General features: G+C 42.8%; 1 protein-coding gene across 3 annotated transcripts in view; it reads left to right on the top strand.

Annotated features, from left to right (window-relative positions):
* Positions 1-22,106, top strand: part of Arid5b (AT-rich interaction domain 5B) — a 184,219-nt gene that overhangs the window by 129,285 nt on the left and 32,828 nt on the right. For 2 of the 3 annotated variants that reach the window (XM_034523943.2, XM_034523945.2), the window contains 3 exons: positions 11,511-11,623; positions 17,598-17,802; positions 19,838-19,890. In XM_034523943.2, coding sequence (XP_034379834.1) covers positions 11,511-11,623; positions 17,598-17,802; positions 19,838-19,890 — 371 coding nt within the window. Of the gene's footprint in view, positions 1-9,705; positions 10,020-11,510; positions 11,624-17,597; positions 17,803-19,837; positions 19,891-22,106 lie in introns of those variants that run through there. The other variant, XM_034523944.2, reaches the window with a different exon arrangement.

Genomic DNA, 22,106 nt, shown 5'->3' with positions numbered 1-22,106 from the left:
TAAGGCAGTCGGACTGCAAACTTATTCGGCAATTTGTGGTCAGGAAACTTCTACTTGGGATTGGCCGAACTCGTTCAAGTGCCATTTTCTCATATCGTGTCTGCGACTGAATGATTACAGCGGCTTACATTACACCCAGCTCATGTCGTCAGCAGATCAAAATAGCTCAGAAAGGAGTCAGAGCTCCTCTCCCCCTCTCCCTCCCTCCCTCTCTCCCTTCCCCAATCTGTTTTCACTTGGTACCTTAGTTAAGGAACTTAATGTGCTAACAACCTCATCAGGGCGCTCAGTAGCCTCGAGTCCCTAATTACTAGATTTGAACTTTGCAGATAACTTAGCATCAGCAAATCTGGGGGTACTAACATCTGTCCGTAACAGTAAGGGGTACTAACATCTGTCCATGACAACGAATGTTATAGTAAACGGGACTCTACATTGTATTGGAACTTTTGAGCTGTGATCTTTGCCGACTGTTTTAGCTTTCAGATGTCAATCTGCTTTGCCTGCCCTTTGAGTCACGACCAAGGACATCTCTGATCCTAACATTATATTGTTGTCCAAACCAACGTCACCCATACGGAAGATAACACGAGCCATCTGCCGTTTGGAAAGGAAAACGTGGAATTAATTTTAATGATATATTTTATCCATTATAGCCAAAATATTCTTATCATCTCAGTATGTACTTGATTTAAAATGCTATCAGTGAGATCATTTGCTCTCTGTCCCACATGTTGAAAACCAATCTGTGTGCCAATCTGTGTTTTATACATAAAGTACACCTCAGCTCGGACTAGGGATTTCAAGGGTTCTGCAGACTCCTGCAGGCACCTCTGACTGTATTGGATGCAGCAACTATAAACAGAAAAAGACATGTTTTCTTTTAACTGACAATGTAAAGCTTCACCCTCTCATTATTTTCTCTCTCATTATTATTTATTATTACTGGTATTGTTATGAGATCCTTGGTCCGGTTTCCACTAACATCTGCCCTGTTTTTCTCCAGTCTCACGAACTCTTGTTTCCAATGACAGAGCCTGGCCCAGTTAGAATCACCAGTCCCTAGTTAATGAATCGCTGTGGGGGGGGCCTCTGCACACACATCACACCCAGGCTCCTTTCTCCTCTCCTCTGGACCCTCCATCCTGCATTTTCTACTCTTTTCTAAACAGTCATTGAGAACCATGGTACCACAGAAGGGTTTTGAAGTGTCTTTGCAGCATGGTGGTTTCTGTAACTCCTCAGAGGATGCTCAGGGAACGTGAGCAAGTTTTTATCAAAGCATTCTCCTGCCTCAGAGAGACTTACCTGAAGAAAACTCAGGATGCAGGACAAGGAAGAGCAGTCACCCTGTGGCAGAGATGTTACATGCAGGTGTGCGTGCCTGTTCCATGCCTAGAAGCAGGCGTGCATGTGTCCTTGCTAAGGCCAAAAGAGAACTTTGTCATCTTCAGGCATCGTCCATCTTGGGGGTGTTAGTTTTTATTTGTTTGCATTGCTTTCTACTGAGACTTGGCTAGCTGACCAACAGCTTGCCCAGGGATCTGCCTGCCTCTGTCCCATCAGAAGTAAGCTACATCTGCCCGCCATTGTGCAGGGTCTTGGACATAAGTCTGAGGATTGAACTCAGGCCTCCGTGCTTATGTAGCAAACACTTTATAAACTGAGTCATCACCCGTCCCCTCCTTTAGTTAGGAAAAAAAAAAAAAAAAAGCATTACATTTTTATTGGTGGAGTCATGTGCCACCAAGCACTTGTGGAAGAAATCAGAGGCCAATTCTTTCTTTCCACCAAGTGGGTCCTAGGGATTGAATTCAGGTCACCCATCTTGGCAGCCAGCACGGTAGCTCAGCAGAACCCTACACTCTTACATTTAAGGAAGGAACAGCACTACATGTTAATATTGTTCTTTCAGATGGCGTAAAGAAATTAATAACTGTACTTTCAGCATAAACTCCTTTTGTATATCTTTTTAAATAAATTGGGACCTTATTCTATTTTTGTTGTTGTTGTGTGGATTTAAGAACCAAACTGTCTCTTCTAAAGTATCCATCCATGTCTGTAAGGAGCTAAGCGTCTCCGTGCTAGTCCATGTGCGGCAGAAGCACCCAAACCAAACCAACCGACCAAACAAACAAACAAAACCATAAAAACCATTTTACTTATATCCAGTGGGAACCATTTTTCTTTATCAAATTGGCAAACCAATTGCCTTCGGTGTTAAAAATGGACAATCACATTTCCAGACCTGGAGAGATGGCGGAACAAAAAAAAAAAAAAGTTGTGTTTTAACGTGAGTATAAATGTGTTCTGTTATTTACTGTTTCTTTCTGAAGCCATCTGACGCAAACATGTAGCTTTCCATCTGCTTGCAGTTGTGTTCAACAGGGGTACCTCAGCACCTCAGAGGGTATCAATCATGGTCTGGAATAAGCAACTTTATTGGTTGTCACAGAAAAAAGAAAGAAAGAAAGAGAGAGCGAAAGAGAAAGAGAGAGACAAAAATAATTTGTTCTCTGTTCATGAGGTCCTGTTTTTATGACCTTCAGAAATTGTGGGGATTAAAATATCCTTCAAAAACATGTCCTCAATGGATACTTAAACAGCCTTAAATAATAAACAGACAATAATGTTAACTTGTAATTCATCCTTGTTAATGGTAACATGCCAAGACAGGCTAAATCTGCATTTGCTTAATGTTTTTCAAAAGATGTGGAAAGAAAGAACTGATCTCTTAGAAAAAGAACAAAGCAGAGTTGAAATAGCATATTTCTCTTACTGTGGAGTGTGTGTGTGTGTGTGTGTGTGTGTGTGTGTGTGTGTGTGTGTGTGTGATTTTCTCCCCTGGGGAACCCAGGCTGTCATAGGCCTGGAAGTGGCCCACCAGGTCCCATGCATCTGGATGGAGGGACAGTTTTGAATACATGTGATCATATAGGTTGAAGCCTCTGTAGTACTTTTAGAGAATACTCATGTCATTGCTGGGTCTGTATGTTTGTGACAGGACTTCAAAGCAGAGATTGAGATAACAATAAGGAACCAAAGGCCCTGTGTTCAACACAAAGGCCTAAGTTATTCTGTCTCTACCCTGGACCCAGCTATGCCTACGTGTGTCCTCTCTGCCATATTGTCTCTCTATAGAGTCTAGGAAATTCTGAGACAGAGTCTTTCCACAGGTTCTTGAATATTGGGAATGTAAGGGCTTAGGTTACATCCAGGCCATGGTGAGCTACCTATCCTGTTACCTGAGAGTTGAATGCATTTCCCAACAACTATGGGACATGCCCATCACCCCTGAGAGGACCCCAAAGGGTCCTCCACCCAGAAGCCAGTTCATCTCAAGGACCTCTGACTGGCCAATGCAGATCAGAGGGAGGATGTGAGAGTGTGCAAGGCCTGGCCTGGATTTCAAATGCCTTTCCTATTTTCTAAAGAGTCTATCTTCCAACAGCCCTCTACCCAGGTAGATCTCAGAGCTTCTCTGACTTCTTGTAAAGATGGTCAGAAGCTTCCACCATCTCTTGCTTCTTCAGCCGAGTCCTGTGAGCATCTTTCTATAGAGTACTCTCGGGGATTGGAGAATACACACTATGATTTTAAATCATTTTGGAATCGTGTTTGATCATTTCTGTCTCCCAGGGAAACAAGGCTAGAAGTCAGCTTATTTCTTATGATAAGCCCCTACTACAGAAAAGGCTTGCTTGTTTTTAATGCAGGAGTACACGGAGTCACATGCTCTCAAACCAATTAGCAATACAGATGAGCTTCAAGCCTTGTTCCATTTATGGGGTGGGGGAAGGGCCAGAGGGAAATAGTCTGTGTTTTTAAATGTTTCCGAGAAATGAGGACCTCCAGGGCAGAGAGAGAGAGAGAGAGAGAGAGAGAGAGAGAGAGAGAGAGAGAGAGAGAGAGAGAGAGAGAGAGAGAGAGAATATGAATCTGGAAAGAGCTATGCAAATCTCATGCCTGTGAAATTACTAAGCCCTTGATCAGAGGTATTAACAATGCCCCAGCATTCAGGAGTATGAACCAGGAGTGAGTAAGACTGGGCATGTTTTGGATGAGATTGCAAGGGGTGTTTACTTACATGGTTTGTTGAGCAGTCAGTGAAGTCTAGGGCTGTTGGGGACTTGAGCTTTCTGTTCCGTCTAGCACTGTAGTACACTTCCCTCTCATTAGTGATGGGTAGAGATCTGAGTCTGTTTTGACAAAGAGCCAAAGTGATCTGGGCCTCATAATATCTAATCTTATTTATTTATTTATTTATTTATCATCCTCTTTCTAACAAAACAATTGTTCATCCTTTGAGGAAGCCGACAACGTGGATCCTATGAGAACCCGTGGTTCAGTGGAAATGCTAAATTGTAGCGAGTGGTACCAGCAACATCAGGGAATTGGGGCGTGGGCTACCTCACCTGGGAACTCACAGCCCAGTTCTCCAGGAAATCAGTAATACTTAGTGTGAGCACGTGACAATTCATCCCAGGCACATGACCTGCCGTTGTTCACGGAGATATGATCTTGGTGGCCCTAGAATCTAGGACCTTTATCTCTGGGTTCCTCTTTCTAATACCTTTATTTGAGAGAATAGATTTTAAAAGGAATTGTCAGCGCAATTACCACATCCTGGAACCCTGGCAAACGTTGTTGTGCGGCTCCATTGCTCAGTGTCCATCAATCAAGGCTAGGATGGTCCAGAAGACCACGTTGGACCGGTCAATGGCCCTAGCCACTCATAGATTAAACGGCACATGTGCCTCTCAAGTGTTTTCTGCTGGGTGGGGAAGACTGTTTAGAGAAAAACAGAATAAAAATAAACTCAGAGTCTTAACGTATATAGGAACCATGTTTTGTGAATTCGCAGAGAGCTTCAACCATGTAAATACTCACTGGCTACAAACATGTCCTCCCCGGACCCACGTAGAGTTTTGAATTTAAAATCTCAGGGGATCATTTATGAATTCTTATGTTAAAATGTTGGCTGGATGGTGAAGCCACCAAGAGGGCTCAGAGCTTTTAGGCTGTTTTTGTTCCCTCCCCTCCCCCATCCCCCAAGTATTTAAAAACTGGAATTCTGTAAGAGATTATCTGCAAAATGCCTTTCTTTTATTACGCCCATAAATTTTAGGAGTGGCTTTGATCAAGCCTTCTGCCATTCTCGATTTGTAAATCTTTGACTCATACATTAATAACTAAAAACATTCATCCTATTCTTGCTAGACTGAAAGAGGAAGTTTCTAAATAGTCAAAAGGGAAACATTGAAAATAGAGCGTGGTAAATGATAACTAAATTAGGGTAGTTTTTTTTTTTTCTTTTTTTCTTTCTTTCTTTCTTTTTTTCCCCCTAGAAAGAGCAATATTCCATGCTGAAACTTGCCAGGGTATTTTAAGATTATTGTCTGTAAAGAAAAATTCCCAGCACTTCCCTATCCTCAGAGGAAAGGCATTACAGAAATGTAACATATCACCAGGAACAAGGGTTTTGCTTTCTGGCTCATATTTAAAATACACACAGTTTAAAAATTCAACAACTTAATGCTCTGCTCACCTCCTGTAGACACTGACGACACTGACACACACACACACACACACACACACACACACACACACACACGGTCAATTCTTAAGAAGATGATGTTTGGTTTTTTTTCCATTTCTCTATTTTCCGGCACTCCCAGCGAGTAAGACCCTGTATCTTATCAGTAGACACAAAGAACTTCTCTAATGGATCTGTAACCAAGCGTGGACAGCAGGGAGGAAAGACCTCTCCAAGATAGGAAGAATGGGGTTGTTTGCTTGCTGATGAGTCAATCCAGCTTTTAGAGCTGTTTGTCTTTGTAGGATTTCCAAGAGCATAAATGGTATTAAATAAATGAATAAATAAATAAATATGATAGTTATGACAGGATGAGCACAGCAGAGAGGAAGGTGGAAAAAAAAAAAAAAAAAAGCAACATTTGGGCCAAAAGCTTGGCCCCTGCCAGTAACTAGTTACATTTCCTTTGTCGTATTATTATTTCAAGAATCTGGACTGAGATGAGTTCTGCACACCTGGCCTGCCTGTTGGCGTAACTTGTCCGAACTCATAGCTAAGTGGATCCATACAAACGCCCACTTTTTTATTTGAGTAAACAATACGTTTAAGAAAAAAAAAAAAAAAAAAAAGAGTAACAGCAAACTGTGGTCCTCTGCTGTCAAGAAGACAGACTTGATAAGAAAATGTTAACAATAGAAGACAATGGTCTAAACTAGCATGAGATGTCAGGGTGTCCTGAACATGGCTGGGAGCGTGCTTCTTAGGGGGTTAATAGCTGCAAAAATAGCAGCTGCCCGGCAAACGTGGGCAAACGTGGGCACGTGTTAAGTTGGCAGAGGAAGACGGACAGATGGACAACTGAAGAGAAAAAAGGTTTTGTTTGTTTGTTTGTTTCCACCAGAGAAATCTCTCACTCATCAGCCAGTACCCCCTCCAACCCCCAAGCTCCCACTCCCCCACCCCGCTGTAAAGGGGACACAGGCATAGCGCTTTGACCAAGTTTATCTGGCTTTATAGCATTAAGCAGTAGTCCAGCTGCCAACTGCTAAGTCGCAACTGAAGGGGAGCCCTGCCACGGTGGGTCCATGAAAGGGTGTGTGCATGCTAGGCTCAAGCAGATGATCTTTGAGGGAGTTTTGATTTGGTGGAAGCTCGTTGCAGACCGCCAGGGGTTGATCTGTGTACTCAACAAGAAGTGAGATGACTCTGTGTGCGGGCACGCAGGAGGACCCTGGCTAAACCGCAGTTGCTGGGGCAGCAATCCTGTTGTGTGGTTTGAGACAGCTGACTTTGTCGGCCTCAGTTTGCCGATCTGTAGAACGGGGAGGATAATAACAGTGCTGACCTCCTTGAGTTTTAGCGGAGTTATTACTGGAAGGCAGAGCCGTGGCTGGCACTTAAGAAGTTAAGCATGATTACTGAGGGGCTGGAGGGACAGTGGGTCCGTGGTTAAGAGATCTTGCTGTTCTACCAGGGAATCACCCATATCTGGGTATGTGAGGGAGCACAAGTGCCCTCAGAGACAAGAAGATGGCATCAGGTGCTCTGGAGCTTGAGTTACAGGAGAGTTAGGCCATTGGATGTGGGTGTTGAGGACTGAACTTAGATATATGAACTCTTTTTTTTTTGTTTGTTTTTTTTTGTTTTTTTTTTTTGTTTTTTTTTTTTTGTTTTGTTTTTTTTGAGACAGGGTTTCTCTGTGTATCCCTGGTTGTCCTGGAACTCACTCTGTAGACCAGGCTGGCCTCGAACTCAGAAATCCACCTGCCTCTGCCTCCCAAGTGCTGGGATTAAAGGCATGCGCCACCACCGCCCGGCCGATATATGAACTCTTAATTGTTGAGATATCTTTATAGCATCAAAATAAAACCTAGGAGGAAGAAGATGAGGAAGAGGACTTACACACATGCTCACACACTGAACTCTGAGGACCCAGGACTACACTGGGTTATGAGTTTTATGTACAAGTGAAAGAAGCTGTAATCTGTAATAATACTGGCTTTTCAACATCACTTGGTTTCTGTGGGGTTTTGTTTGTTTATTTGTTTTGTCTTCTTCATTTTCTTTATTTTATTCTTCTTCATTTCTTTTTCTCTTATCGAAAGTAGGGTGTTTTTTTTTTTTTTTTCCTTGTGCAATATCTTGATGTTGGTTTCCTCTCCCTCTCCTCCTCCCAGTTGCCTCCCTACTTTTTGCCTCCTGTCTGGATCCACACTCCCTTTCCGTCTCTCGTCTCTCGTTAGAAAAGAACAGGCTTCTAGGAGATAACAACCGAGCATGAGAAAAATAAAATGTAATACAGTGTAGCAAAAACTATCGTATTGGAGTTGGGCGTGGTAACCAAGAGAAGGAAAGGAGTCCCAAGAACAGGCCCAAGAGCCAGAGACCCACTCCTCCTCACAGTCGGGGGCCCCAAAACGTACTAAGCTAATAGCTATAACATATATTCAGAGGATCTTGTGCAGACACATGTCCGTCCAGTGCTTTTGGCTTCAGTCTGTGTGAGCTCATTTCTACCTTGCTTAGTTGATTCACGGGTGGTGGGGGGTGGGGGGTGGGCGATGGGGGCTGAGGGTGGGAGGCGGGGTGGGGAGCATGTTCTCCTGGTGCCCTCCATCCTCTCTGGCTCTCTTTCTACCTGCTCTTGAAAGGGATTCCCTAAGCTCTGAGGGGAGGGATCTGATGGAGACCTCTAATGTAGTCAGTCTCTCTCTCTCTCTCTCTCTCTCTCTCTCTCTCTCTCTGTCTCTGTGTGTGTGTGTGTGTGTGTGTGTGATGTCTAGCTGTGGTTCTCTGCTTCTGTTCTCCTCTGTAGCCAGAGGAAACCTCTCTGATGACACAGTTGTCACTTGTGAGAGCTGAGCCTGGATCTGAGAGATCACTCTTCCCTAAAGCAGGAGTCCACCTGCTGGAGGTTGAGACTGAGAGACCTTGGATTTGACATTTGCTTTCCAGGAGGGAATAGGTATAGTATCCAAGATGGCTGAATGGTGTGAGGATGTTTCTCTTGTGAGAGAATGAACCTCAAAGCCCTACTCCACCCTGACCACTACACCACAGGACACTCACTTTTTAATCGCTGGTGTAGAGAAAAATTTGTTTCTCTGCCTTGGATGTAATGTCTAAAGGTTCCCAGTGTGACACATGTATCACGTGATCCAGGTTGGCAGGCTCCACTTACAAGGATGTGATGAGTTATGTGGGTATTTCTGTTTCCATTAGTCATTCATTCATTCAACAAATTCAGATGACACAGTGCTACCTCCCTAATGTTATGCAAATGACAGTCAACAAAGCCAATGGCCCTACCCTCAAAGATGGTCCAGTCATGTATAATGTTGTTTCTCTCCTTCTGTACAAAGAATACAATGACTAAGGGGGGGGGTATGGAGGGAGAGAGAGAGAGAGAGAGAGAGAGAGAGAGAGAGAGAGAGAGAGAGAGAGATCTAGTTAGAAGTAAAAGAAGAGTTTGCATTTGCATGTTCTTGACCAATTAAGAACCAAAGACACCATATTTAGAGTCATGTGATCAGCATGCTGGTCCTTCCTCCCCCCCCCCCCCCCCCCCCCCCCCCCCCCCCCGCTCTAACTTTGTAGTTCTCAGGATCTGCAGGTATCTGGGTTCTGAAAACAGTCCCAAAGATGAAGGAAATCGACCCAGTTTCAGGGTGGTTTCTTACAGGTCCTCAGAACCTTTGCCTTGCTATTTAAAACTTAGGGTTCGGTGCAAAGCTCTGTCTTTAGATAGGGCCTTTGGGCTTTGAAAGCTTCTCTGGAAATAAACGCCTTTTAGGTTTTAAGTGCTTTTCAAAAATGTGAGGAGGGAAAAGATGGCTTTGACAAGTCTCAGAACAGAGGCCATATTGTTCCATTTCGGCTGAGGGCTGATGGGATCTCTCTGAGCTCTTCTCGAAAAGTCCTGTCTGCTTCTGCCTGCTCACTGCAGAGCTGTTATTTTGATAAGGGGACTTGAGAGTAAGTCCTACCCTAGCAGTCATTAAAACCTTGGGTCATTGTGGAAAAGCTTCCGAGCTACACAAAGTCCTTTAAACAAAACAGTCCACACCCTGGCTCCAGGCTGTGGACTGTGGCAAGTTCTCGGAACTGGGCTCCGAGCTCCCACCAAAGAGCCAGAGGTCAGGAGCCACCAAACAGGCTGGGCGCAGTCAGCAAGCCGAGCCAGGGAGGAGGAGAGAGCGGAGTCTTCCCTGCCAGTCTGGCAGCTCCCTCTAAGTGCTCAGAGCTCAGAGCTCAGAGCCCAGAGCCCATCCCACACACCCGTGCTAGTCACTGCTGTATGTTTACATGAGTAATGGAGCTGCCGGGGGAGGGGACCTGTGAGCGGAGCTGAGCCTCGTCGCAGCTAGGAAGCCGATATCCACACCAAGAGCAGACTTCCAGGGATGAGGCTGGGGAACAGTCCCCTGCCGGAGCTTTCCTGAGCACAGGCGTCAATCAGGCAGATGTTTGGCGACTGGAATGGGTAATGTCTGTTTTCTTTTCGCTTGATTTTGCTTGTGACTTTACGTTAGGAAAATTCCAGGCAGATTTTCTGGAATGGACTTTGAGACCAGTGATTTTTTTTTTTTTTTTTTTTGAGAACGGAATGAGAATCGGTAGTTTGGGGAGGGGAGCCTGAGCCTCCCGAAACGGCTTCAGAGCCCACACTCCCCACTTTGATTGGAAAGAAAGTGTTGCTTTAGTTGAGTTTCACTGACTGTAAAGCTCCTAACCGCAACAGAAAAACAAACTAGTAGAAAGTCGTGTGTATGTAAATTGAGTCCAACATAAAATGTCCTAAATAACAGAGGTGAATAACAATTAAGAGGCTCCCTGCTGTTCAGACATTTTTTTTTTTTTTTAAATCCGTAACTGTTCCTCAAAGTAATAAAAATATAGGTGCTTTGAGAGCTCCGGAGAGATTGTTTGGGGGCGGGCGGGGCGGGGGTGGTGGTGGCTGGAGAGGTATTTGTCTGGAGTTGGTTAAAGGCAGCTCAGTGAGTTGATTGGTTTTCGATTTTGGGGGGGACTTGCATGACTGATTAAGTTGAATGTGAAAACCTGGTAAGAGAGCAGTCAGGATACCCCATAAACAACCCAAGATCAGCATCACCTGTGTCGTTTGTAACTATGGCTTTAATAACACACACACATACACACACACACACACACACACACACACACACACACACACACACACGATCAACATCCACTATGATCCACAGGATCATATCCACAGGAGTCTGGCTAACCCCAGTGTAAGCTTTGGAATTTATTTTAAATAACCCTCCAGATCTTCATAAAAAATATATATTGAGGAGGGAAAGAGAGGGAGCTGCTGACTCAATGTCTTGGGCAGATTTGCTGAGATTTGAGACATGCTGGCTGCAGTATTATTCAGAAAAACGCCGGGAGTCTCAGCTTGTTACTGTGAGCCTCTTTCTCTAAAACTGAGTCTCTCTCTCTCTCTCATCGAGACCCTGATCTGAGAAAATACTGCTGTCTCGAAACTCATCAGAAGTGATGGTTTCAGATGTTGCTTTACTATGATGACATCACAGGCTGGCTGGTCCTTTGGGTTTCTAAAACCAAGATGGCAAACAAACAGGAGTGATCTCCAAGTCTGACCAGGAGTACTTCTATTCTGACAGTGTGCGCTGTGGGGGTGGGGGTGGGGGTGGAGGGAGGGAGGGAGGGTAGTAGAATGGGAGGGAAGGAGGGGGGTTGTATTTTCCTTATCATTCTCATCTTATTTATATTCATTAGACTTGGAAAAGTTGATAATTTATCTTTGAGAGCTGAGTATAGAAAGTTTAGAATCTACCAAGATTCCTTCAGAGACAGAAGTGTCCAATGAGAGTTGGTGGCTGACCTGTGTGTCTCAGCTATGGGAGCAGAACACAATACATGCAAAGTAAAGCTTCTGAGTCTTTTCCCAAAAGAAGTCTGACAAGTATTCTCCATTTGTTTTCAGCGCCAAATCTTAAAGGCAGACCGCGCAAAAAGAAAACATGTCCCCAGAGAAGAGATTCCTTCAGTGGCTCAAAGGACCCTAACAATAACTGTGACGGTAAAGTTATCAGCAAGGTAAGGTGGGTTGTCCACTGAGACTCCTCCTGGTTGATTGATTGGTGTTTCTGTGCAGTTTCCCCTTTCACCTCTCTGATACCTGATGTCTTGGTGACCGTGTTCAATTCAGAATTTGCCTTTGGCTTTTACAGCTTCTGGACACTTCCCTAGTTGCTGGGGGTGGGGAGAATCTGGTAGGAGGGCCGGCGTTTTGATTAGTCAACAGAAAGACTTCTCACCTCCTAGTTTGGCTTGTTCAGTAAAGGACATGATTAAGTGCGCACGTCACTCGGGCTGAGATCTTATACCAGATGACACAATGACATAGTTTACTCTGCTCGGATCAAAAATAGACCAGCTGAACCATCCTCTCTCTGAGTGGACACATCTAAATATGCTTCAGAGATTAACTGGAGATGAAATTAGAAGTGACTAGAATTAATCTTTTTGGTCATGTTTTTCCCCCCCCTCCCAAAGTCACCTCTAATTCATATTAGAGCAAATTAGAGATACTCGGGAAAGATTATGCATGCAAATAAAGGTGGATGAATGTTTTTAAAGGTCTCTCTGGACGCAGAAAGAGAGCATTTACTTTAGAGGTTTCTTGGCCCATTTTGAATGAATTTCCTTTGAAATCTTTGCAGTGTGCGCCTGAAGTATTTAGTGAAGTGTCACTTCATATTTTTAGACTTGTCTTTTTGACGTTTGTGAGCCTGGGTCACAGTTCCACATTCTGGCTCTTGGATGTTGGTGTTTGGTGTTTGCTTCTAGGCCAAAGATAGTCCAAATCCATCCAGATCAGAATCAAAGATTAGATTGAATTAAGAAAGCATGTCCAGATCTAAGCGCTAAAGCTCTGAATGTGTGTGGGGGGGTGGGGGGAGCATGTTGATCATCGATAAAGATTTTGACATAGAAAAAACAATGGCTTGAATCTGTGTGGCCCGCCTGCTGTCGCTTGTACTGGGTCCTCTTTTCCCTTCCCAGTGTGTCCAAGTGAACCGTGGGTTTTTACATTACGTAAATCTTATCTTCAAGTATAACTCTCAATCACAAAGTTCTGAAGGCTCTTTTGTTAGGAATCTGTCATGCTCCCAAGATTTCAAAGAGGTTTTTTGTTTGTCTGTTTTTGTTTTGGTTTGTTTTTTTTTTTTTTTTTTTTTAAATTTTAAAGCCAGTCTACAGAAGTGTGTATTTTTTTCAGTTTGCTGGCTAAAGGCAAGCCCAGCATTCTCTGGCATTGCTTAGCCTCTGTTGACTTAACTCTGTGCAAGTGAATTCACACGGATACCATGAAGGATATTTTCTCATGAGCTGAGCAACTTAGCCCTGGAACCAACATTAACTAGGGCCTTGGTTTCTATGGCCTCTACTGAAGGCAGCGGGATCTATTCTTTCCCTCAAGTACGTCCTGAGAGTCCTGCAAGGTAATACAGATGAAGTAAGGTTTTACGATGGTGACATTCAACAGAGAACGCAGAGTCCATGCTGTGTTTCTTCCAGAATATTCTAAATCTGAGCCTGCCAGGATGAAGTACAAATCCTTGTTATTTGGAATTACTACTAATGTGTGGGAATTACAAAACTCATACACTAAGACTCAGAGACCAGAAGAAACCAACGGGCTGCTGAACACATGGACTGTGTTCAATGTTCACAGACTTACTCTTTTTATGAGGGATGACAGCCAACCCTGGGTTCCCTTCACCCCTCCTTTCACTAATGTTACCACTAAAAATGGTCACCGTGGGACACGCCATCCTTCCAATGTTCCCGTGCTGTGGTCAGCTCTTCGGGAAGTGGTCGGACACCTTAGCTTTTGGATCTTTGGATTACAGTCTTGCCTTGAATATTTTCTAATGGGTCTGGAGAAACCCACTAACTGGGAAAGATTAGTTTTAAATGTGTGGTGAGTGTATCTGTTGGCACCTGTCTGGAAAATCCTCCAGGACGAACAAACCATGCTTGGGACCAGGAGAGCCACTTAAAAAGACATTTGAGTCTTAAAGTGGTCTTTTTGCCATGAAATGTTGCAGTAAAGATGTTAACTCTGTGACCACCTGCTTATTTCGGGAACTTGAACCAGTATTTTACAACACGGTGAGCTGCTTGACTCTCAGACCTGTGTGTGTTTTTGGAGTGCCTCAGACAGACCATTTCCAACCATGGATCAATGCCAGCCTCCTGCAGCTCGACACTGTAAACCTTCCAAGAGAGATGCACTGAGTTTTCTGTGGTCATGACACCACCTTCGAAAGTTTGCAGGCTGTCAGTGTTAGCAGGACAGCATCTTTGTAACACACTGTTTTCCCTGGAGAAAGAATTCCCTGGCTTTCTGAAGACCGCACATGTCTTACGAGGAGGAAAAGTACCTAGCTCCAGGAAGAGATTAGAAATAAGACCAGTTCCAATCTCATCACTTGATGGGGCAATTTACAGCAGCAGGTCCATGACTGTGGCTTAGTCAACAATATTAGAGGGGTCTTCTTGGCTTAGGTCTTTAGTGATGGAAAGTAAATGATTGTCTGTGTGTGCGCGCGCGTGTGCGCGTGCATGCATGCGTGTGTGAGCATATGCATGTGCATATGTTTAGCATTTTCTAAAAACTAGACATGCAACAGGTGGCTTCCATGTTGAAAGAAACATCAAAAGGCAAAGTATGCTATGCTAGGTATCCTCTTTTGTCAGATTCTTGTGTTGAACCATGTGTCGCAAGTGTGGCGCTTGCATTAGTTTCGATACCATTCATCTCATTCGGCCCTCCAAACTATCCAGGAATTCTCACTCTTGCTTTACCAAGAAGCCGAGGGTCTCGCCTCAAGTTGTTGACTATGTCTGGTTTAGAAAGTCTAGCCTGTTTGTTGCTGGTTCAGCCCAGCTGGCTTGCCCTGCTGATAGAGAGACGTGGTTCTAACTCAATTGTGTAGAGGAATGTGATTAGTGTCAAATAGGCATGCAGCTTCATTGAGAACATGAAACATTGTTTCTCTAATTAGCAGGCTGTCAGTCTCTCTGAAAACCTCAGAGCTCATAGTGAGTTCATCAGGTGTGTATTGCTCAGGTCGGGAACCTAATTGCCACCCTTAAAAAGGTCATGCTTTCTCAAGGTCAGCATGAGCACCAGATGCTGTCCATTTTAACACTTGAATTACAGTAATTCGGTAGACTAATTTGAGTAGATGCAGGCAAAACACGCAGACAATAACTTGACTGAGTCTTACTGAGAACAGAAAGCTTTCTAGTCTGAGAAACCACCACCCATTTGTTAACATCTTGCAAAGCATCCTTCATCCTCTTAGAGGAACGTCAGGGATGCAGGATGGAGTTCAGCAGGTGGCAGCATGGTCTTACTTGGAGCCTTGGTTCTAAACCATGAGGGTGAGCTACTTTAGCCTTGCCTTCCACCCCATGTGCTTTCTCCTTCCATTTCCAGTATTTCTCTTCTCTCTCACACACAAGCAGGGGGTTACATATCTATCTGCCTGCAAACCTCAGAGTCCCCTGACTGAGATGCCTCTGTCCTAGTAACAGTGATAATTTATACACAGCTTTTAGCTTTTCTTCCCTGAACACGATTGAAGTTTGGAGGCAGGTGTTTGCATCTCAGTAGTCATGCATCAAGATCTCCAGCCTCAGTGGGCTTCATTTTCTTTTTCTCCTACAAGACGTGTCTAGTCAGCTACCTTTTGCAGTTCCTGTAGACAGTGTAGCAAAGGAGAAGCATATACAGGTTGCATAGTTCATTCGTCTCTTAATTGGCTGGATGCCCAATAGAAGAAAAGAAGCCCTTTAGATTTGTAAACCACCTAGTTTGGGTTTTTATCAGACTTGATAAATCATATTATCTTAGTAGACAACGTTGTCATGCCTAGATTACATATACACACACGATAAATTGTATTTCTCAGCAGTAGATGTTGTCATGCCTGGAAATTAGATGTGTCTTTTACTTGAAACTTTGTTTCGACTACTGGCTTTAACATTTTTATTAAGTTCATCTTCCACACTTAAACATGTTATTCTTTCTGCCTGTGCTCCAGTTTCTATGTTCTTATGACAATAATAACCTACTTCATGAGAGGCAGGTACATAAGGTTTGGGGAGACAGCTCAGGTGTTTAAAATGCTTGTCCTGCAAGCATGCAGACCTCAGTTCTATCTAGAGAATGCATGCTAAAAACAAAACAAAACAAACCCAGAAAGCTCTTGTGGTTTACATTTGCTTATAACCTCAGCGCTGGGGAGGTGGAGAGAGACAAGCGATTTCTTGGAATTTGCTGGTAAGCCTGCTAACGTATCCTAATCTGCAAGGTTGGCCAGCCAGAGAATGAAATGACCCGTTAGTCAGTGAGCTCTACAATAGCACCTGGGTACCAATGTAAACAAATAAAGCCGTACAGATGAAAACTAGGATGCGTACATGATTTCAGAAGCCAATAAATTATGGCGTGCATAAGTTTAGGCTTAATAACTTAAAGCTTGGCTGTGAAAATTGATGATGGCGTACACATGATGTCTGTTTTCCTATGATGTCACAGAGTGCAAAAGTTTGACGATATTGTCAGTAAAAATTCTATGTGGGAAGACGTCTTCACCCCATTTCCACAGCCCCTTAAAAATTAGAGTCATCTCTGGTGGCCCCACTGAGTTGCCCAGAAAGTATTATTTTTGTGAGGCGTCTGAAGAAATTAAAGCAGTGTGCTCGCTTGACAGAATGAGCCGTAATGGAGCTCTCTTAGAGAGGATGTGTTCCCCTTCGATAAATAAACAAACCTTTTCATGTGCTTAGAGCTCAGAAGGATCTGCGGAGGCTGAAAACTCTGAATCCGAGAACAGCGTAGAATCTGTGGGACATTTTTATTCTCAACGTTCCCTGGCCCTTGCCCTCTTCCTGCCCGATGTCAGCCAGGAGATGTAAAGAATATTGGAATGTACACATTCCCCATGGGTGCATTTGAACTCAGAGTCTGACCCTTTGTACTTCCCCCTTTTACAATTAAAATAACTCACCAACTTAGTGATATATTTAACAGCCATCAAAGGCTGCTGTACAACATGGCCGAAAGCAGGGAACATTAGGTTACCCAAACACCAAAGCCTGCCCATGGCATAGAAGGAAAAACCATGGAGTATCTGCCTCCATTTATGTCTTAGTTTGCCGGGGGTGGGGATGAGGGGTAGGGGTGGGGTGGAGACGGGAGGTCCATTTGTTCTACTTGGGGTTTTAGCAACTCTCTACTCTTTCTTTTCTGGCAAGGAAACATTTCCTGTCCCATTCTAAGCTGATGGAAAAGCTACCAAGGCCTCATTAAAGAGGTTTTTTTTGTTGTTGCTGTGGGTTTTTGTTTGTTTGTTTGTTTGGTGTACCGCTCACGGTTATGTATGGCCAGCAACCTCAGATGACACATGATAATGACCTTGCTGGTATATCCCAGCATGGAGAGCTCTTCCAGGTGTCTAGGAAGAGGAAGAGGATAAATTTACACAAAGAAATACATCTTTCTCTTTTATATAATATATACAGTACCAGGCTATTGTTATGAAAGCAAGGTTTCATCAACCACATTAACGATGGTGCCCTTTGGGGAGATAAAATGTATCAAGAGGAAAAGCAGTCTTCTTATCGGATATCAACACTGTTTTTTGTTTTTTGTTTTTTGTTTTTTTTTCTGGTTTGACATGAACGTACTATGAAGGATACAAAGGACATTGGCACAACCTGGCCAACTGTGGCCTGCTGGACACCTGTTTGTCAATAAAGTTTTATTGACATTCAGGTCAAGCCCTTGCTAGACTTGAGTACTTGCCATCCAGTCCACAGGGCACAAAAACTTACTGTGCACTCCTTTATAAAGCTTTGTTCCCATTGTCTAGTAACATTCTTACTCAAGGCAATCTTCTGCAGAAAGCAAAGCGTCACTTAGATACATCTTTGCATGCCTTCCAAGGCTGGGCTTGATTTGTTACACTGTTATTCTTATTTTTTTTTCCAGGTAAAAGGTGAGGCCAGGTCAGCCTTGACCAAGCCGAAGAACAACCACAATAACTGTAAAAAAACCTCAAATGAAGAAAAGCCAAAGTTGTCCATTGGCGAAGAGTGCAGGGCAGATGAACAAGCCTTCTTAGTGGCCCTGTATAAATACATGAAAGAAAGAAAAACGCCCATTGAGCGAATTCCCTACTTGGGTTTCAAACAGAGTAAGTATACTTGTTTTTGTTTCCGAAATATCACAATTGCTCAGATTCTTTGAAATTGCAAGGCGTTGGGCGGGGGTGAGAGGGGAGTGGAAAAATGTTTTATTTTTTTATTTTCTACTAGTGATTATGTTGAAACCCTAATCTAGGCAGGGTGTTTTCTGTTTATAGTAGATCCACAAATTGTCCAAGCCAAGAATTTTCTCCCTGCCTCTTTCCGCTGCATTGTTGTCTTCTGGGACAATTGCAGAGATATTTATAGGCAGGAGTCCGAGGACGGTGACTGGTGACTGGAAATAGACGTGCTGAAAGCTTCTCGTTTTCTGTTTTGTCAATCTGGAGTGTCTGCAACTCCTTTCTTATGAGATAATGATGATGATGATGCCGCCTTATCAGGCACAGATGTTGCCTGTTCAGAGATAGCTTCTAAAAGGAAGATGTTTTAAAAGTGGACCAAACAGCCATAAAGGGGGTGGGGGGAGAGAAATCCCTTTAGTCCCAAACCTGTTGTTTTTTTTAAGTCTGAATTTACAGCAAATATGAAATAAAAACTTGAAGGGAAATTCCAGTTTGGAGCAACTCTGAGCTGGATGTGCATCTAGGTGTCTTTATGTATAGACAAGGAAACTCATAGTTTGAGCAAAATTCCATTGAAAAGAAAAGAAAATCCAGATCTTGCCTCTGAGTTCACAGCCAAGTGTATATTTTGCTCTTGTCTGGATTTACTGGTGCACAAAGCCATGGGCCCCTCTGGCTTGAAATAGTATTTTCTTCAAATGCATCTTCCTAGATTAAAACCATGTGTCATTCTGATGAAGAGAGTCAAACCTGTATGTTTTACATAACAATTTACATAGCTAATAGCAGAGGGCACTGATTATAAAGATCACTCACAGTCATTATAAACTTATATAACGGCAGATGATTACAATGTTTGTCTAGAAAACTGGCTGCTGGAAAAAAATAGAAGTAAAATCGATGTTCTGTGAAGAGCTCTGTCCCATTATCAATTTTTCAGTAGAGAGCAAGGTCAAGGCTCTTTTAGCCTTGAAACAGTACAAGGTTCACTATGGCTTCGCAAGCATGTTGTGTCAAAGAGCCTTTTGACAGTTTAATTCCCCATTTGGTTCATTTCCCTCACCAAAGGATTACTTGAGGTCCAATATTCTCACATTCCAAGGTATCTGGTACAAAATGAACAACCAAAACTATCTCAATACTAGTTGAGCCAAGCTTGTTTGGCAGGATAACCACGTAAATCCTGTACTCGAGATCTGGTTTTTTTTTGTTTGTTTTGTTTTGTTTTTTTTTTTAAGTTACAATTTTTCCTAACATCACACAGCTATCTCAGGCATAGTTAGGGAGCCAAGTGGACTCATGACTTCATTTCTTTGTGAACGACTATCTCCCCTTACTTTGTGACTCAGGCTTGGCATGTGACCTACCTGTTTTCTACACTCACGTGTCAGCCACATGTTGGCAAAATACAGCCTGATCCTTTAATATGGCCTCATTATCAAACAGTCTAAGAAGGTAATAAAGTGACTGTTTACTGATCACAGAGAAATCTTATCTGGAGGAGGCATGGCCATCCATCAAGGCCTTCTTTCCAAGAACCACGAAAGACCCTCACCCCTTTCTGAATTCCCATGAATTCCCCAAGGTCCTTCCAATGACTTCTCTTCCTTTAAAGTTGAGAAGACAAACAAGACTATGCTGTTTGTCCTTAAAGTCCAACAGGTGCTGTGGTGTTGCCACCATCTCTCAAGAAATACTTTTTAGGGGTTGAACATAGTAGATCCTATAATGTTGAACTCTCCTTGAGTGAATTATTTCCTAGAAATTTAGCTCTCTGGGGTGCAGGTGATTGGTTTTTGTTGTTGTTGTTTTTGTTACTGTTATTGTTGATAGAAGTGAATGGGTTTTTTGTTTTTTGTTTTCTTTCTCTTTCTCATTGAAAAACAAAATGTTTGAATTGACATTTCTTGGAAGTGTGTTAATGCAATGCTTATCTAAATACTTATTGTCCCTCTAACAGTTAACCTTTGGACTATGTTTCAAGCTGCTCAAAAACTGGGAGGATATGAAACAGTAAGTGTTTAATCAACTTAAATGAAATAATTTCACAATCTGACTCCCTCCCCCTACCCCCCCACACCCTCCATCTCCTCTGTCTCTGGCCAAAATGGAGGAAAATTGAAAAGCAAGCACACCATCATTGGCTGCCTTTCCCAATGGCTCTTACACTTTGGGGGGGGGGGGGTTATTGGGCCAGTTTTGGAAATGGTCCCAATTAGTTCCAGGTTTGGCAAAACTGTAAACTTGTCGTAAAACACTACAAGTGGAAAACATATGTAACTCTCCCCTGTCAGGGAAATTAGTTGGGTCTGTAATTTTTTCCCATGTTGAGAAAGGTCTATGATTGTCCGACAAGCCAAGATTGCATAAAAGAAATCTCCCTTGGCAACCTACCTGACATCTGTTCATGTCTAATATGGGAAATGTATTAAAGGCTTTCAGAACTCATCAGGATTGGCCATTAAGGAATAGACTAGAGCACAGCCTCCTCTCATTCTAGGGCAAAGAAGCTTTATTAGACAAGGGTCACTGCTACATAAACAGGAAGTTATCAAATTTATTCAGAACAGGCTCTGACATTCTTTATCAGCTAATTCTAACTGACAGGGGTGAGTTATTTTTAGCCCACGGGAAATTTTGATGGCCATGGATTTTTACAGCGTGTATTTCTGAGCCAATAAAATATCAGAGGGACAAACGGAGATTAAGATCTTGAAATACGAAGGGGGGTTGGAAAGATCTGCATTAACATAGCACAGAGAGACGACATCTGTAATAAAATTAATTGACATAGGAAGATGGCGTCACTAGGAATGTTTTTCTCTCCCACACAATAATCAGATTAAGTTGTATAGTTCCTCTGGCAATTGAGTGGGAAATTATTTCTTTTCTTCCTTTAAGAAGTAATCTGAGAGGCCTCTGTACTGTAGTAAAATGAAAGCAATAGACACAAAGTCAAGAATATTATATTAATTTTACCCCAACCCCACAAACCAGTGGTCCTTGCCATATAATGTATCTTATTCCAGAAACTAATAGAATGTTTTGATGTAGAAGTCTGGGTACAGGAAACCATAGAAAGTGCTATTTGAGTCAGATAATCTGATATTTACCATCAACATATCTGCTAAGAATTCTGACTAAAAAAGTGTTTGAAGTGCATCTGTGAGGTTATAAACTGCTTAATATATGGGAACATATGTGTTTATAAAGAAACCTAGAACATGGACACATGTAAAATATTCATTTCATAGATGCAAGTTTATTTGAGAGATTTGTTTTATAAAAGTACCCTGTGCAAAAATAAATATTTTTTTTTTAACTTGGCTAAGTCTGTTGATGGATTAGGATATGGACTCCCTGCCACAGTTACAGCTCATGGTTCTGTAAAATCTTGAGCTAATTATAGGTCTCCTCTGTGTGAAAAGATGGAAACTTAGTCTCCTGAGCTCAACAGTCAGTCTCTCAGCCTCCACTTGTAAGCTGATCTTATAATGTGAAGAATATGAGGCTGCACTTTGGTGAACTGTGGTTGGTTACACAATATTTGCACAGCATTATAAAGTATAGTTTTTAAACTCCAGAGCTTCATGCCCTGAACTGATAGGAAGAGTCCAGCAGAATTCACAGAATCAGTGTTTCCTGCTTTCATATCTCTGTGTCTTTACAAGATACCAAGTTGGTGTGGAACAAATAGAAGAAACTTCTGATAAATTTGGGTAGGCATTTGCAGTACTTTTTGACTGATAGAATTGATTCCTTTGTTGAATGAATAAATGATCACAAATCAGCAGATTGCCTGACCACCTATTTATTGGCCATCGTATGCATATGAGACATATGTTAGACACCATGGGAGAAAGGAAAGATCTAGGTTAGCCATCCTGATCCTTAAGAGAGTTACTTTAAGCAGAGTCATTAAACTATGGGTTAAAAAATTTAAAAGACCATTGCCCTATAGAAACAAAGAGCTTTCCCCTGTAGAAATGAGGAAAGGAGCCTTCAAGGCTCAGATGTGCTGACGTGACCTGCAGGATTAGGTGTGTTGGATTAAAGATGCTCTGAGATGACCTTCAGGTGAAAGTGAGGGATTAGATCCAGATACAAATTTTCATGACTTTCTTAGGGAGAACATTCTCACATGGAGGTAGGATAAACTTCAGTACAGCAAGGTCAGGCAACATAGAGTGACCAGCGTCTGGGACAAGAGGCCGAGTAGAGAGTTTTTA

This window comes from Arvicanthis niloticus, chromosome 20 (genome assembly GCF_011762505.2).
Source record: "Arvicanthis niloticus isolate mArvNil1 chromosome 20, mArvNil1.pat.X, whole genome shotgun sequence".
NCBI lineage: Eukaryota > Metazoa > Chordata > Mammalia > Rodentia > Muridae > Arvicanthis > Arvicanthis niloticus.
Note: the sequence above shows the minus strand (reverse complement) of the source record. Positions and strands in the feature narration are given on the sequence as shown.